This window comes from Zingiber officinale, chromosome 10A (genome assembly GCF_018446385.1).
Source record: "Zingiber officinale cultivar Zhangliang chromosome 10A, Zo_v1.1, whole genome shotgun sequence".
Taxonomy (NCBI): domain Eukaryota; kingdom Viridiplantae; phylum Streptophyta; class Magnoliopsida; order Zingiberales; family Zingiberaceae; genus Zingiber; species Zingiber officinale.
In genome coordinates this window covers 91,875,482-91,888,366 of record NC_056004.1, presented here as the reverse complement: position 1 = coordinate 91,888,366, position 12,885 = coordinate 91,875,482, and the positions used below count along the sequence as shown (strand labels likewise).

General features: G+C 34.2%; 1 protein-coding gene across 1 annotated transcript in view; it reads left to right on the top strand.

The window, feature by feature from the left end:
• The first annotated feature begins 410 nt into the window (after window positions 1–410).
• LOC122026351 (probable inactive serine/threonine-protein kinase scy1) overlaps window positions 411–12,885 on the top strand; it is a 28,220-nt gene continuing 15,745 nt past the window's right edge. The window contains exons 1-8 of the mRNA XM_042585036.1: window positions 411–650; window positions 1,203–1,301; window positions 1,662–1,813; window positions 2,282–2,354; window positions 3,009–3,131; window positions 6,263–6,371; window positions 11,907–11,986; window positions 12,209–12,290. Of these exons, the coding sequence (XP_042440970.1) occupies window positions 525–650; window positions 1,203–1,301; window positions 1,662–1,813; window positions 2,282–2,354; window positions 3,009–3,131; window positions 6,263–6,371; window positions 11,907–11,986; window positions 12,209–12,290 (844 nt within the window). The 5' untranslated portion in view covers window positions 411–524. The remainder of the gene's footprint in view (window positions 651–1,202; window positions 1,302–1,661; window positions 1,814–2,281; window positions 2,355–3,008; window positions 3,132–6,262; window positions 6,372–11,906; window positions 11,987–12,208; window positions 12,291–12,885) is intronic.

Here is a 12,885-nt window from a genome sequence, read left to right as displayed (position 1 = left end):
ACGAACATGTTCACGAGCTAACGAGCCGAATATTGTGAAGTTTGAGTTTGGTTTGTTTATCTTAATGAGCCTCATTAAACGAGCTCAAATGAACTTTTATCGAATCGAGCTTCGAAAAGCTCACGAGCGGCTTGACTCATTTACACACCTATGGATGAAGACTATTTTGGAAAATTTGTATGCCTTTTGGTGAATTTAAAAGTAAGACACTTTTTTTGATTATTTTTCAACATTGGATGCATCATTTATATTTAGTACAATATTATAATATTTGAATAACCCTTATTTTATTCTTTTTAACGAGTAATAAAATAAATATTTATACGGTAGAAGTAATTTTCAAAAATGATAGGCGCAAATGTTAAAAACCGAATACTAAGGACCAACATGCAATTTTGTCGGAAGAGGGAAATAAGGAAATTCTGTCGATTTCGTTGCGCGATCTCCTTCTCCTCCCACAGTCAGATCTCCCGATTCGCTGCCCTTCTTCGATTTTCCCGTCCGAGTCTCAATCGAGGAGGAGGATGTTCAAGTTTTTGAAGGGAGTAGTGGGAGGATCTGGGACAGGCATCAAGGATCTCCCCTACAACATCGGCGAGCCCTACCACTCCTCCTGGGGCTCCTGGACTCACTCCCGCGGCACTTCCAAGGTTCCACTTTTTTGTTCTCGGGCATAGCTATTATGATATTTGATCTTGTTGATCTCTACTCGTTAAATTTCTATCTCGAGTGCCATTTACCTGTTCCTGCTGTTTATTTGCCTTCGTCGTCGAATTGGGATCAGTTTGGCTATGATCTGATAGTGGTAGGAATGGTAAAATCGATCGATCAATTATTTTCTGGAATAACACGTTATATTATTTCTTTTTTCCGTTAGGCTTAGCGCTTTGGGTGAATTTAACTAGCTGAAGTTGCACAAGTTTGCAAGGCTTTTTAGGCTAGTAATACTTTGCATTTTGAGTACCTCAATGCTGTCATTTTAACTATTTTCAGAGATCACAAATCAAATTGGGCAAGCAGTATTGATTCTTACCCTCATGGATCCTGTTTAATTAGCATAGGCCATAGAAAACCTTCAAGACATTCTCTGTAAACTGTTTGTTTTCAGTTGTTGTTGTTGTAGTATTTATGTTTCATCCTACAATTTGTCAGTTTTTCCTTCTAGTTTTATTGACTCGTAGCTTTGTTGATCGTGCTTCCAGGAAGATGGATCGGCTGTATCGATATTTATTCTTTCAGGAAGCAGCAGTCAAGATGGTCACTTGATAGCAGGCCGTAATGGTGTTAAGCGCTTGCGGACGGTATGCACTTATATTGAGCTTCCACTTGTCGGTTTCAGTTGTGAGTCCTTTTCTTTTGATCAGAATGATACAATATATTTCACTTTTCTTATGTATAAAGGACAGGAATTCTTATTTCCTATTCTAAAACTTGTTGGATTAATTTTCCCTATTTGCATAATCTTGTTTTGGTGAAAATTACTCTGCTTCAATTCATCACATCATGTTTGAAATTTTAATTTCATTGGATTATATTTGTCACATTCCTGGCATGCCCATATGAATGTATCAGTATCATGTTCTCCATATTCATCTCTCATGTGCTATGTTGCACGCGTTCGAGATTTAGTTGGCAAAGTAAGTTGATGCGTTTATTTCCAGGTTAGGCATCCAAATATCCTGTCTTTCCTACACAGCACTGAGGCTGAGGTTTCAGATGGATCTGCTATGAAATGTACTATTTACATTGTGACAGAACCGGTCATGCCTCTCTCAGAAAAGATCAAGGAATTAAATTTAAGTGGCACACAAAGGTAAGTGAATTTTCTCATGGATTACATGAAAACGTTGTTGTGGTACTGAAATATTTATGGAAATTTACCCATTTAGGTTCTGCCACCATACTCATTTTGCTGGCGAGTAACTCCGTTTTTGTGACAATATTTTCTTCTGATAACCTGATAAGGTCCATAACCAACTTAAAGCAACTTTATTCTTTTTGACAATGACCTGATAATGCATTTTCAATAAGGTCCACATTATTTTACCACTTACCTGAAATGGATTCACCTGTTTGAGTTTTGATCCATTATAAGGCATGAGATTTATAAAAATGAGTTTAAGAGACTATGATTTTCTTACCTTTTTAAGTGAGTTTGGCCATCTGAATTTTTGTTTTCTGAATCTTAAACTTCGTATTTGATGTCATTGAATTTTGTCTTTTTTTCCCCCCAAATTATGTTGATTTTCTTCCCATTTCACCTGAAAGTCTTTTCATTCAGGGATGAATATTTTGCGTGGGGTCTACATCAGATATCTAAAGCTGTGAGCTTTCTAAATAATGATTGTAAGCTTGTAAGTAATCTCTTACCTCTTAGACCCAAAAAAATTCAATCCAACTTTTATCTTGATGCTCAAGACATATAGTTCTATTATTTCCTGACCTAAAAACTGCTATATTTGATCATGCCGCTACTTTCTTAATGTAACTTTCACCATGTTTATAGTTTAGAGGCTTACTTCATATAATATTTTACAAGATATTTCACTCCTGTCTTTGTTACCATGGAAAAATGTAGCTGTTAGTTATTTGTATTTGTCATGTTTATCTTCTTGCTATCGATTATGAGCTATTGTTCATAAATATTGAATGTTTCTCAAAACTTAAAGACACCATTGTGTGTGGTAAAGAATAAAAAGTTTTTTATACCATTTATTTTTATGCTTGGCTGTCAATTGTTTCCCTAGAAAATGAAGTTTTTATTCAGTATTCCATTGACTTTGCAGACAGATTCTTCATTATGAACCAATCTAGGATGAGTAGGACAATTACTCTTCAAATTTCTGGTGCACTAATCCTTGTGTCATGTATAATTACTAAAATATATTCACTTGAATCTGGAATCCTCTGGCATTATATCTTTCTATTGGACAATGCTGTTTCCATTATGGAACTTTGACATTGAAGTAGCATGATGCTAATGATTTTTTGTACTTATTTAATTCCAGGTTCATGGTAATGTGTGCTTGGACAGTGTTGTGGTGACTCCAACGTTAGACTGGAAGCTACACGCCTTTGATGTGCTATCAGAATTTGATGGGAACAGTGAAGTTTCTAACAGTGCAATGCTGGTATTCTAATTCTAGCTTTTCACTAGATTCTATTTCAATTTCAGATGACATTCTTTAGTGAATAAATTATTAGTTGATATTGTGACATGCTAAATTCGTACAAAATTGAAAAGACATGTCTGCAACATGCTTTTAGCATATTTCTTCTTATTATAATCAACTAAACCATTTTCACAAGAAAAGTAATTTTAGATGGATAATTTTGTAGTTATACAAATCGAAGTATTTGCAAAGTTTATTCACAAAAAGGATCCATCTGATGCAAAATGGATTTAGGTCTGTTTTTTTGCTTTTGATGTGTGAGGTTTTACACCAATTGATCTATAATGGCATATATTTCCTGTAGATTACAGAAAGTGCTCCTTGTCTGGGAATTGGTAAAGGTCACACTCGCCAATTTCTAGGAAATATCAAAGTTAAATCCTGCTAAACTAATCCAAACTACAACAAATCCCAGACCATAAATTACATTTACTATTGAAAGAATCTCTTCATCTGTACATACTACATAGTTAGTTTGAGATGGAGAAGTTCAAGAGCGATGTTAGATCAGTAATCCAGGAGATAAAAGTCGACACCTATGGTTCTCAGCTGATGCCATTTACTGAGATCAAGGAACTTTTGATGTTATTCAGAACTTGACTCCAGAAGAACTGTTAAGGGTCTTTCTATTTCATGAATCACTAAACATCTGATTCATCTTATTCTGAGTTCCTAATTATCAGATCTAAACTACCATATGAACATAAGTATGTCATTAGTGTAGGATCGAATGACTTGCCTGTGTGTGTGTGTGGGGGGGGGGGGGGGGGGCATACACCTTTCTTTTGATTGTTCTAGGAAAACACAACTATGTAATGTTAAATACAAAGTGTGTCATTGTGATCAATATTAAAATGTGATATAAGCAACAGTAACAAAAAAAGTAAATAAGTAAACACTAATATGATAATGCAATGTAGTTCGGAATTTCCTTATTCCACGATCTATGACTATTCCATGACCTATGATGTGCCCTTTGCATCACCTTTTATAGTTAGTTAAACCAACCCTTTAAACGAGATAATAAGGCAAAGCTCTACAAGTATATGATATATTTCTAGTGCCCCTTCACAATGACTAGCTACTAATAAGCACTTGGTGAAAATGACCCAAACTAGAGCCCTGTATTTTACTCTAGTCAATCCTTTGATCTAGAGTTCATCCTAGATAAAAAGCCTCAAGCTAACTTTCAGTGACCTGCCTAGGTCATTTTGGTTAAGTTCTTGTCATTTCTAGAGATCTTCTAATATTCTAATATATGGTACAATCTAAATCCATTGTTTCTAGATACCCTCTAGAAGAAAATACATTCTCAAGAAGATATAATAAGAAAAATTCTCTGTTTCACCCCATACCCCATAGATAAAGATTTAATCCTAAGTTAAAAGAATATTATCGAGAGAACTTTCAAAAATAAGAATGATACAGTAACTTTTACTTTTCAAGTTCCTTGGTGTTACTTTTGGTACTTGTGTAAAATTGAGGAAATTAGTGATGTGTTCTTTGAAGCATTAGTGCTAAAAGATCCGCCAAGCAAGCTTTCAAATGAAGCTCCAATGGCTCTATTTAGGCATCTAGGCCAACCGAACAAATACCCTTGGTCAAAGTTGCGATTCTTGGAGACTCCAACCTAAAACATTATTTTTTGTTTAAAAAAAATTAATTAAGCGTAAACAAATTGCGACTACTCTTGAACTTGATCCTTATACCACTTGACGCAGCACAAGTGAATATCATGTGCTTCAATCAACTATCTCAGAGCAGAGAAAATTGTAGAAATTTAACTTTATTGATGTTTCAAAGGTATAATTCACTAGGTTTGCTAGAATTGCTAGAATGTGTTTGTCAAAAACGAAGATGATTAGGCTATTATGATTAAGATAATGCATCTGTTGAAAATGGGTAGGGCAGCGGTTTAAATTATCTTTCCCATTGACATAAAAAGTGAACAATGCAGGTTATGAAGCAAATTCACCTTCCTCATTCTGCCCTATCTTACTTGTTCAAAGCAGGTTCAAGTACTGAAACATAATCCACATACAATAGAACAACTCATTCTGCCCTATTATATTCATTAGATTTCATGCATCCAAGTGGGGTAAATGCAGTAGGGCAAGGTGGGGCATAAAATTCTTGTCCCATCCTTCTCCAATCTACTTAGGAGTTGGCAAAAATGAGAATGGTGAGCTTATATGGGTGTTCACCAGCGTGGATCAAATTGCCATCCTTACCTATGTTGGTGATCTCTGAGAGAGGATTATATTTTGAGAAAAAGAAATTCATTGAATTATGATACCGATGAAAGGGAATCTCCTTTGTAGGTTTGACAATAACTTGGCATTGGTTCTCATAAGATTCATACACAGTTTACTAGGTTTGATAGTAGATAGAAATAACAAAAGTTAAAAATATTAATTTTACAAGTAGAAATATATTTTAATAGGAATATATTTATTGCATCATTGTCACCCTTCGAGAGGAATATTCACCCTTCAAGAAGAACTTGATCAAACAGATGAGACCTAGGAATCACGGTCAGATCTTTAGATGATGAATGTAATACCTAAGTGGTCAGAGTGAAGCCTTGGGGGAGTTAATTTTAGCTCTTGCTGTTGGAGCCCAAAGAATTTGTTTGGTGTCACAAGCACACTTTCCTATATGCATTTTTTTGTATGGAAGCATGTGACCTATCTTGATAATTTGTGCTTCCTTTTGAAAAGATCTTTCAAGTATTATGTGTCATCTGCTTTCCCAGGCCACAATTATGAGGGAAATTGAGGTATTGCATCAGATAATAAATGGTCATCACGTGATATATTATACTTTCCATGTTTTTCTGATAAGAAATGATGTTTGGGTAAAGCATATTGACTTAATTTTTCTAATTTTTCACTACACAAATACTACAGTATTTCTTCATTATGTGTCAGTCATCATATGGTATCACGGATTTCTCATGTATATGTCTATTCAAAAATAATGCATCTACAATCATATTTTTCTGCATTATTTTCCTTAATGGTATTTCTTTGCTCCGGTATAATTATAGTTAAGTGTGGTATTTCATACTTCTCATCCTTGCAATGCAGCAATATGAGTGGCTGGTTGGATCACAGTACAAGTCAATGGAGTTGGCAAAATCAGATTGGCAAAATATTAGGAAGTCACCTCCTTGGTCTATTGACTCATGGGGTTTGGGTGAGTAAAGTCTTCAATTAAAAAGCATATCAATTCCTTTTTCCCTTTTTTCCCCTTGGGCTAAAAAAAGTATCAATTCTTCTTCCTGTGCATACTAAATGATGTTTATTGATGCACATATATAAATTATGGGTTTTTCCTTGAAAGAAATATTTTTTTTTGAGAACTTTCTCCACAAATCTGTTTTTATCTACTACCATTCATGAACTATGGGCTCATTAGCATAATGCATGAGAATGCAACAGATTCAGAGTTTTACCCTTTGACATCTAGCCATGAGCAGACATCATTCATTTTATTGATGCAAACTAGTTTGCATCTGTTCTTAATTGATGGCAATTATTCCACATACTAAATCATATACCTAAAGTTATACCTAAGCCTTAGGGGGCGTTTGGTTCTTTCCTAGGAATAGGAATTGGAATGAGAATCATTGTATTGTGGAATGTGAAAGGGTATGAGTATGGATATCACTCTTAAAAGTAATGTTTGGTTAGTTGCATATTTTCTATCGGAATCAATCAAAATTTCCTTTTTTACCCTTAAAGGAAAATAAAAGAAAAAAATTAGATGTGAGAGAAAAATATGATGAAAGAGAATGATGAGAGAGAAAGTATGATGAGAGAGAAAATGTGATGAGAAAGAATGAAAAGAGAGAAAGTGTGATGAGAGAAAATGAGAAAAGAGAGTGTGATAGGAGAGAGCATGATGAGAGAAGATGAGAGAGAAAATATGATGTGAGAGAAAGTATAATGGGAGAGGATGAAGAGAGAGAGAATGTAATGAGAAAAAGTGAGGAGAGAGAGTGTGATGAGAGAGATTGAGGAGAGAGCAACTATGATGAGAGAGAAAGTATGATGAGAAAAAAAGAGAACAGTGAGTGTGATGAGAGAGATTGAGGAGAGAGAAAGTACGATGAGGGAGAAAGTACGATGAGAGAGAAAGTGTGTTGAGGAACAAAAAGGAGGGAGTGTGACAAGAGAGATTGAGGAGAGAGAAAGTGTGATGAGAAAAAAAAGAAGGAAGAGAATGCGATGGAAGAGATCGAGGAGAGAGAAAGTATGATGAGAGAGAAAGTGTAATGAGAAAAAAAGAGGAAAGAAAGTGTGATGGAAGAGATTGAGGAGAGAGAAAGTATGATGAGAGAAAAAGTGTAATGAGAAAAAAAAGAAGGAAGAGAGTGCGATGGAAGAGATTGAGGAGAGAGAAAGTATGATGAGAGAGAAAGTGTAATGAGAAAAAAAAGGAAGAGAGTGTGATGGAAGAGATTGAGGAGAGAGAAAGTATGATGAGAGAGAAAGTGTAATGAGAAAAAAAGAGGAAAGAGAGTGTGATGGAAGATATTGAGAAAATGAGGAGAGAGAAAGTATGTGATAAAATAATGAGAGAGAAAATATGATGAGAGAGAACAAGGAGAGAGAAGTGATATGAAAGAAAAAAATAAATAAATATATTTTGATATTTGATATTAAGGGAGAAAATTTTAGTTTTAGGTCAAGGGTATTTTTGAAATAAGGAAATATTTTGATTGATGAAAATAGGGTAATGACTCATTGAAGGGGAGACACATGGGAATGAGTTATTACCCAATTTCAAAGATTCATTCACTTATTTGTATTCTTATTCCTATAATCCAAACATTAACAATGACAATCAATGATTCCCATTCCCATTCCCCACTCCTATTCCCCTAAACCAAACACCCCCTTAATTTAGTTACCACTGGCAAACGTGAGGATGTCCGATCTTAAGATCTCAAGTCATGGAACCTAAAAGGATCTACCCACTTTGATTTAGTTTAAAGTAGAATCATGATAGAAGGCTAGATAAATGAAGCCGATAGTTGATGAATCACATGCATCTAAGTATACCTATTGCATCTTCCTATGGTTACTACAACAACAACAACAACAGCTAAGTTTTTTTCCACTAGGTGAGGTCGGCTGTATGAATCATTTTACGCCATTAAGCTCTATCTCCTACTATATCATCATTTATATTTAAATAAATTTTATCTTATTTTATTGTTACTAACCAAGGCTTTTTTGGTCTTCCTCTTCCTTGTTTGATATACATGTTTATCATAGTTTCACATCACCTAACTGAAGCATTTATTGGTCGTTTAAGTACATGTCCGTACCATCTTAAACGTATCTCTCGGAGTTTTTCCTCAATAGATGCAACTCCGACTTTCTCTCTAATGCTCTCATTTCTTATTTTGCCCATCCTCGTATGTCCACACATCCATCTTAATATCCTCATCTCTGCAACTCTCATCTTCTGCTTATGTGCTCGAGTCATAGCCCAACATTCAGCTCCATATAACATAACAGGTCTAATTGCGATTTTATAGAACTTACCTTTAAGTTTAAGAGGTACTTTACGGTTACATAAAACACTCAACGCTCCCCTCCATTTCAACCATCCTGCTTGTATTCTATATAAGACATCTCTCTCAATCCCTCCATCGTTTTGCAAAACTGATCTTAAATATTTAAATCTCTCGGTTCCGGGCAACTCGTCCTCTCCTATCTTAACAATTATCTCATTACTTCTAATATTGCTAAACTTAAATTTCATGTATTCTGTCTTTAATCTACTAAGCTTAAAATCTTTCCCTTTTACTGTTCTTCGCCAAGATTCTAGTTTAGCATTTACTCCTTCACGTGTTTCATCTACCAAAATAATATTATCTGCAAATAACATGCACCATGGTACGGTGTCTTGAATCAAAATAATATCATCTACAAACAACATGCACCACGGTACTGTATCTTGAATGTGCGCTGTTCATCCATAATTAGTGTAAAAAGATAGGGACTTAGAGCTAATCCTTGATGTAACCCTATCTTTATTGGAAATGCTTCAGTTACTCTGCCTGAAGTTTTTACTCTGGTCGTTACATCCTCGTCCATATCCTTAATTAGTTTAATATATGTTACGCTAACACCTCTCTTTTCTAGAATTTTCCATATAATTTCTCTTGGGACTCTATCATAAGTTTTTTCTAAGTCAATGAATACCATGTGTAGATCTTGTTTTTGCTCTCGATATTTTTCAATTAATTGTCTAAGAAGATGTATAACTTCTATTGTCGACCTTCTAGGCATGAATCCAAATTGATTTTCGGTCACTGTTGTCTCCTTCCTTAATTTTTTTTCTATTACTTTTTCCTAAAGTTTCATAGTATGACTCATTAGTTTAATACCCCTATAGTTGCACAATTGCGTCTGTCTCCCTTGTTCTTATATAAGGGAACTAGAGTGCTTATCTTCCATTGATTAGATATTTTTTCGTTTTCAATATCATGTTAAATAATTTTGTAAGCTATTCAATACTTTGTTTCCCTAGGCACTTCTATACCTCTATCGAAATATCATTTGGTCCAACGGATTTTCCATTGTGCATCTCATTTAAAGTTTGTTTACTTCTGAAATTTGAATTCTACGATAAAAATTAAAATTTCTATGTTCATTTGACCTACTTAAATTACCTAAGTTAAGTTGGTCACCTAAACTTTCATTAAAAAGTTAATGAAAATGTCTCTTCCACCACTCTTTTATTTCTTCATCGTTTACTAATACCCTATTACATTCATTTTTAATACATTTTATTTGGCTAAGATCTTTTGTTTTCCTTTCTCTCACTTTAGCTATTCTATAAATATCTCTTTCCCCTTTTTTTTATCCAATTTTTAATATAATCATTCAAAAGTTTCATTTTTTGCTTCACTCACTACTATCTTAGCTTCTTTCTTGGCTATTGTATATTTTTTTAAGTTTTTCTCGTTCTTATAAATATATAATTCCTTATAAGCTATTCGTTTTTCCTTCACTTTCTCTTGTATTTTCTCATTCCACCACCAAGATTCCTTAGTGGTGCATGCCCCTTTGACTCACCGAGTACACTCTTAGTTACTATTTTCAACTTTGATACATCTTATCCCATGTTGTATTAGAGTCATCGTATATTTCACCTAATGCTTGTACTTCTACCTTCTCCTTAAATATATTTTGCTTCCCATCCTTTAACTTCCACTACTTAATTTTAGGAATCGTATATATTTTCTTTCTATTGATACTATGTTTGAGGCGTATATACAACATTACTAGCCTATGTTGGGTAGTTAAGCTTTCTCCAGGGATGACTTTGCAATCTTTACAAATCTTTCTATCCTTTTTCCTAACCATAAGAAAGTCAATTTGCGATTTATTATTTCCACTTTTGAATGTGACTAAGTGTTCTTTTTTCTTAAAAAACGTATTAGCTAATATAAGGTCATATGCTATCGCGAAATCTAATATAGTTTTCCCTTCTTCATTTCTCGTTCCAAATCGATAACTCCCATGTACCCTCTCATATTCCTCATTTTTCACTCTGACATGCCCATTTAGATCACCTCCTATTAAAATCATTTCATTTGGTGGAATATTTTTTAATATTTCATCTAAGTTCTCCCAAAACCTTAATTTGGTAGCTTCATCTAATTCTACTTGTTGTGCATATACGCTAATTATGTTCATAGTTTTTTTCGCCACTGTTATCTTAAGGGCTATAATTCTATCCCCTTTTCTAACTACTCCTACAACTTCATTCTTTAACAAACTATCTACAATAATACCCACTTCCATTTCTTGCTTTACTCTTTCCAGTGTACCATAACTTAAAACCCGAGTTCTCTATCATCTTTGTCTTCTCGCCTACCCATTTTATCTCTTGTACACACAAAATACTAATTCTTCTCATAATCATCATATCTACTACCTCCATTGATTTACCAGTGAGAGTTCCTATGTTCCATGCTCCAAATCTTAGATTATTAGTGACGACCGGTCATGGCCGGTCCCAAGCCTGGATAAAGGAGGAGGGTTGCGTTAGGTTGCCGGCCAACGTTAAAACTTATGACAAATATTCAATGAATGGATTCATTAAACTATCTTCCTATGGTTACTGTAGACTCAAAATACTTTCACATCTCTATAAGTGCTACATTATTGAAATTCAAAAAATGAAGAAGTCTGGATAATAATCTTCCATGTTCTAGGATTGCCTGTTCGAGTTAATTGTGAAATTTAAAAGGTTTAGTTTAGCATGTGAATGAATTGGTTGCACACATGCAATGCCAATAGTTAATGTAAATTGAAGACAAGGCTTGATTACTACTCAATTGATTTGATTGTGTTGACATCCCTGTAGGTTGCATTCTTGCATGATGCTTATTATCCATGAGTGAGACTGCAATATTTGTTGTATCCTGACTGTCTACTACTCCTCACCCTATCACCAGCAAACGATGTTCATTACATTGGTTAAAGTGGCCTAAGTTGAAACACCATCAAGTTGATGGTTATATTATCAATGCATGTTTTCACTTGGGTAATACTGATATGGTTTTGTTAATGCTTGTCAGATATTTAAGTGTGTGAAGTTCCAGTTGCAATGGCCTATGTTAGTGCATATTCTGTGGATCTGCATTTGATTTAAGTTTGCTTAGCTCTGAAATTTTGGTATGATAACTTATCATCCCCTTTCCAGGGTGTTTGATTTATGAGATTTTTTCTGGCACAAAATTATCCAAAACAGAGGAACTTCGAAACACCTCTTTCATTCCAAAGGTTAGCATTGATAAGTTTCATTCTCTTTATGCTTGTTCCTTCAACAAACTAATTGCTGCATTGTCATTTTGAAAATGCTTACTTACAATCTATTATATTTTTGTATGGATGGAGGCTTAGTAAACAACTAGAAAAGGTTATTTGTTGTTCTTTATATTTAAATGTTAAGCTACTATTGAAAGAGTACTATAACATGTGTAATTTGTCTTTTTCGTCGTGAAGTCTCTCCTTCCAGATTACCAGAGGCTTTTGAGTTCCACACCATCTCGCAGATTGAATCCATCAAAGCTTATTGACAACAGTGGTGAGTTCCTTTTCTAGTTTTTATTACCTGTCTTTTAGGATTAACATCTACTATAATCTCAAATTCAGTGCTTAAATAGAAGTTTCCATTTTAGAGAGATTCAGTTTTACTACTCCTGGAAGAACATAGAATCACCAAAATATAGTTTTTGTATTTGCTAGATACGAACAGCTAGATGTTAGGCCTCTTTCTTATTAATCTGTCATTCTTCCCTCGCTGACACACCTGTGCTGTAATTTATTCAAGTCTGCCTAGAATTTTTGACATTTTTGATAGTGTAACATGTACTTTATGTAACATTCCTACAGTGTTTAACTGTTAATTTTCATGTTACTTGAAATATTCTTTGTCATGTTCTGTTTAACTTCTTTTTCTTGCAATGTTTTTCCAAAAAAATTTCCTGCCAACCAAAATTTTCATTTACTATCTAACCATATTAGTTTAAAAATAGATAACATTGTACAATAATGGACTAGGTTATATTGTTTTATACTCTCTAAAATCTCATATCAGTGTCTCTGTATGAAGAATTTTAGCAATTAAATGCTAACCTTATTCAAATAAAAATGAATAGTTTGAAAATAGGTGCCAAGAA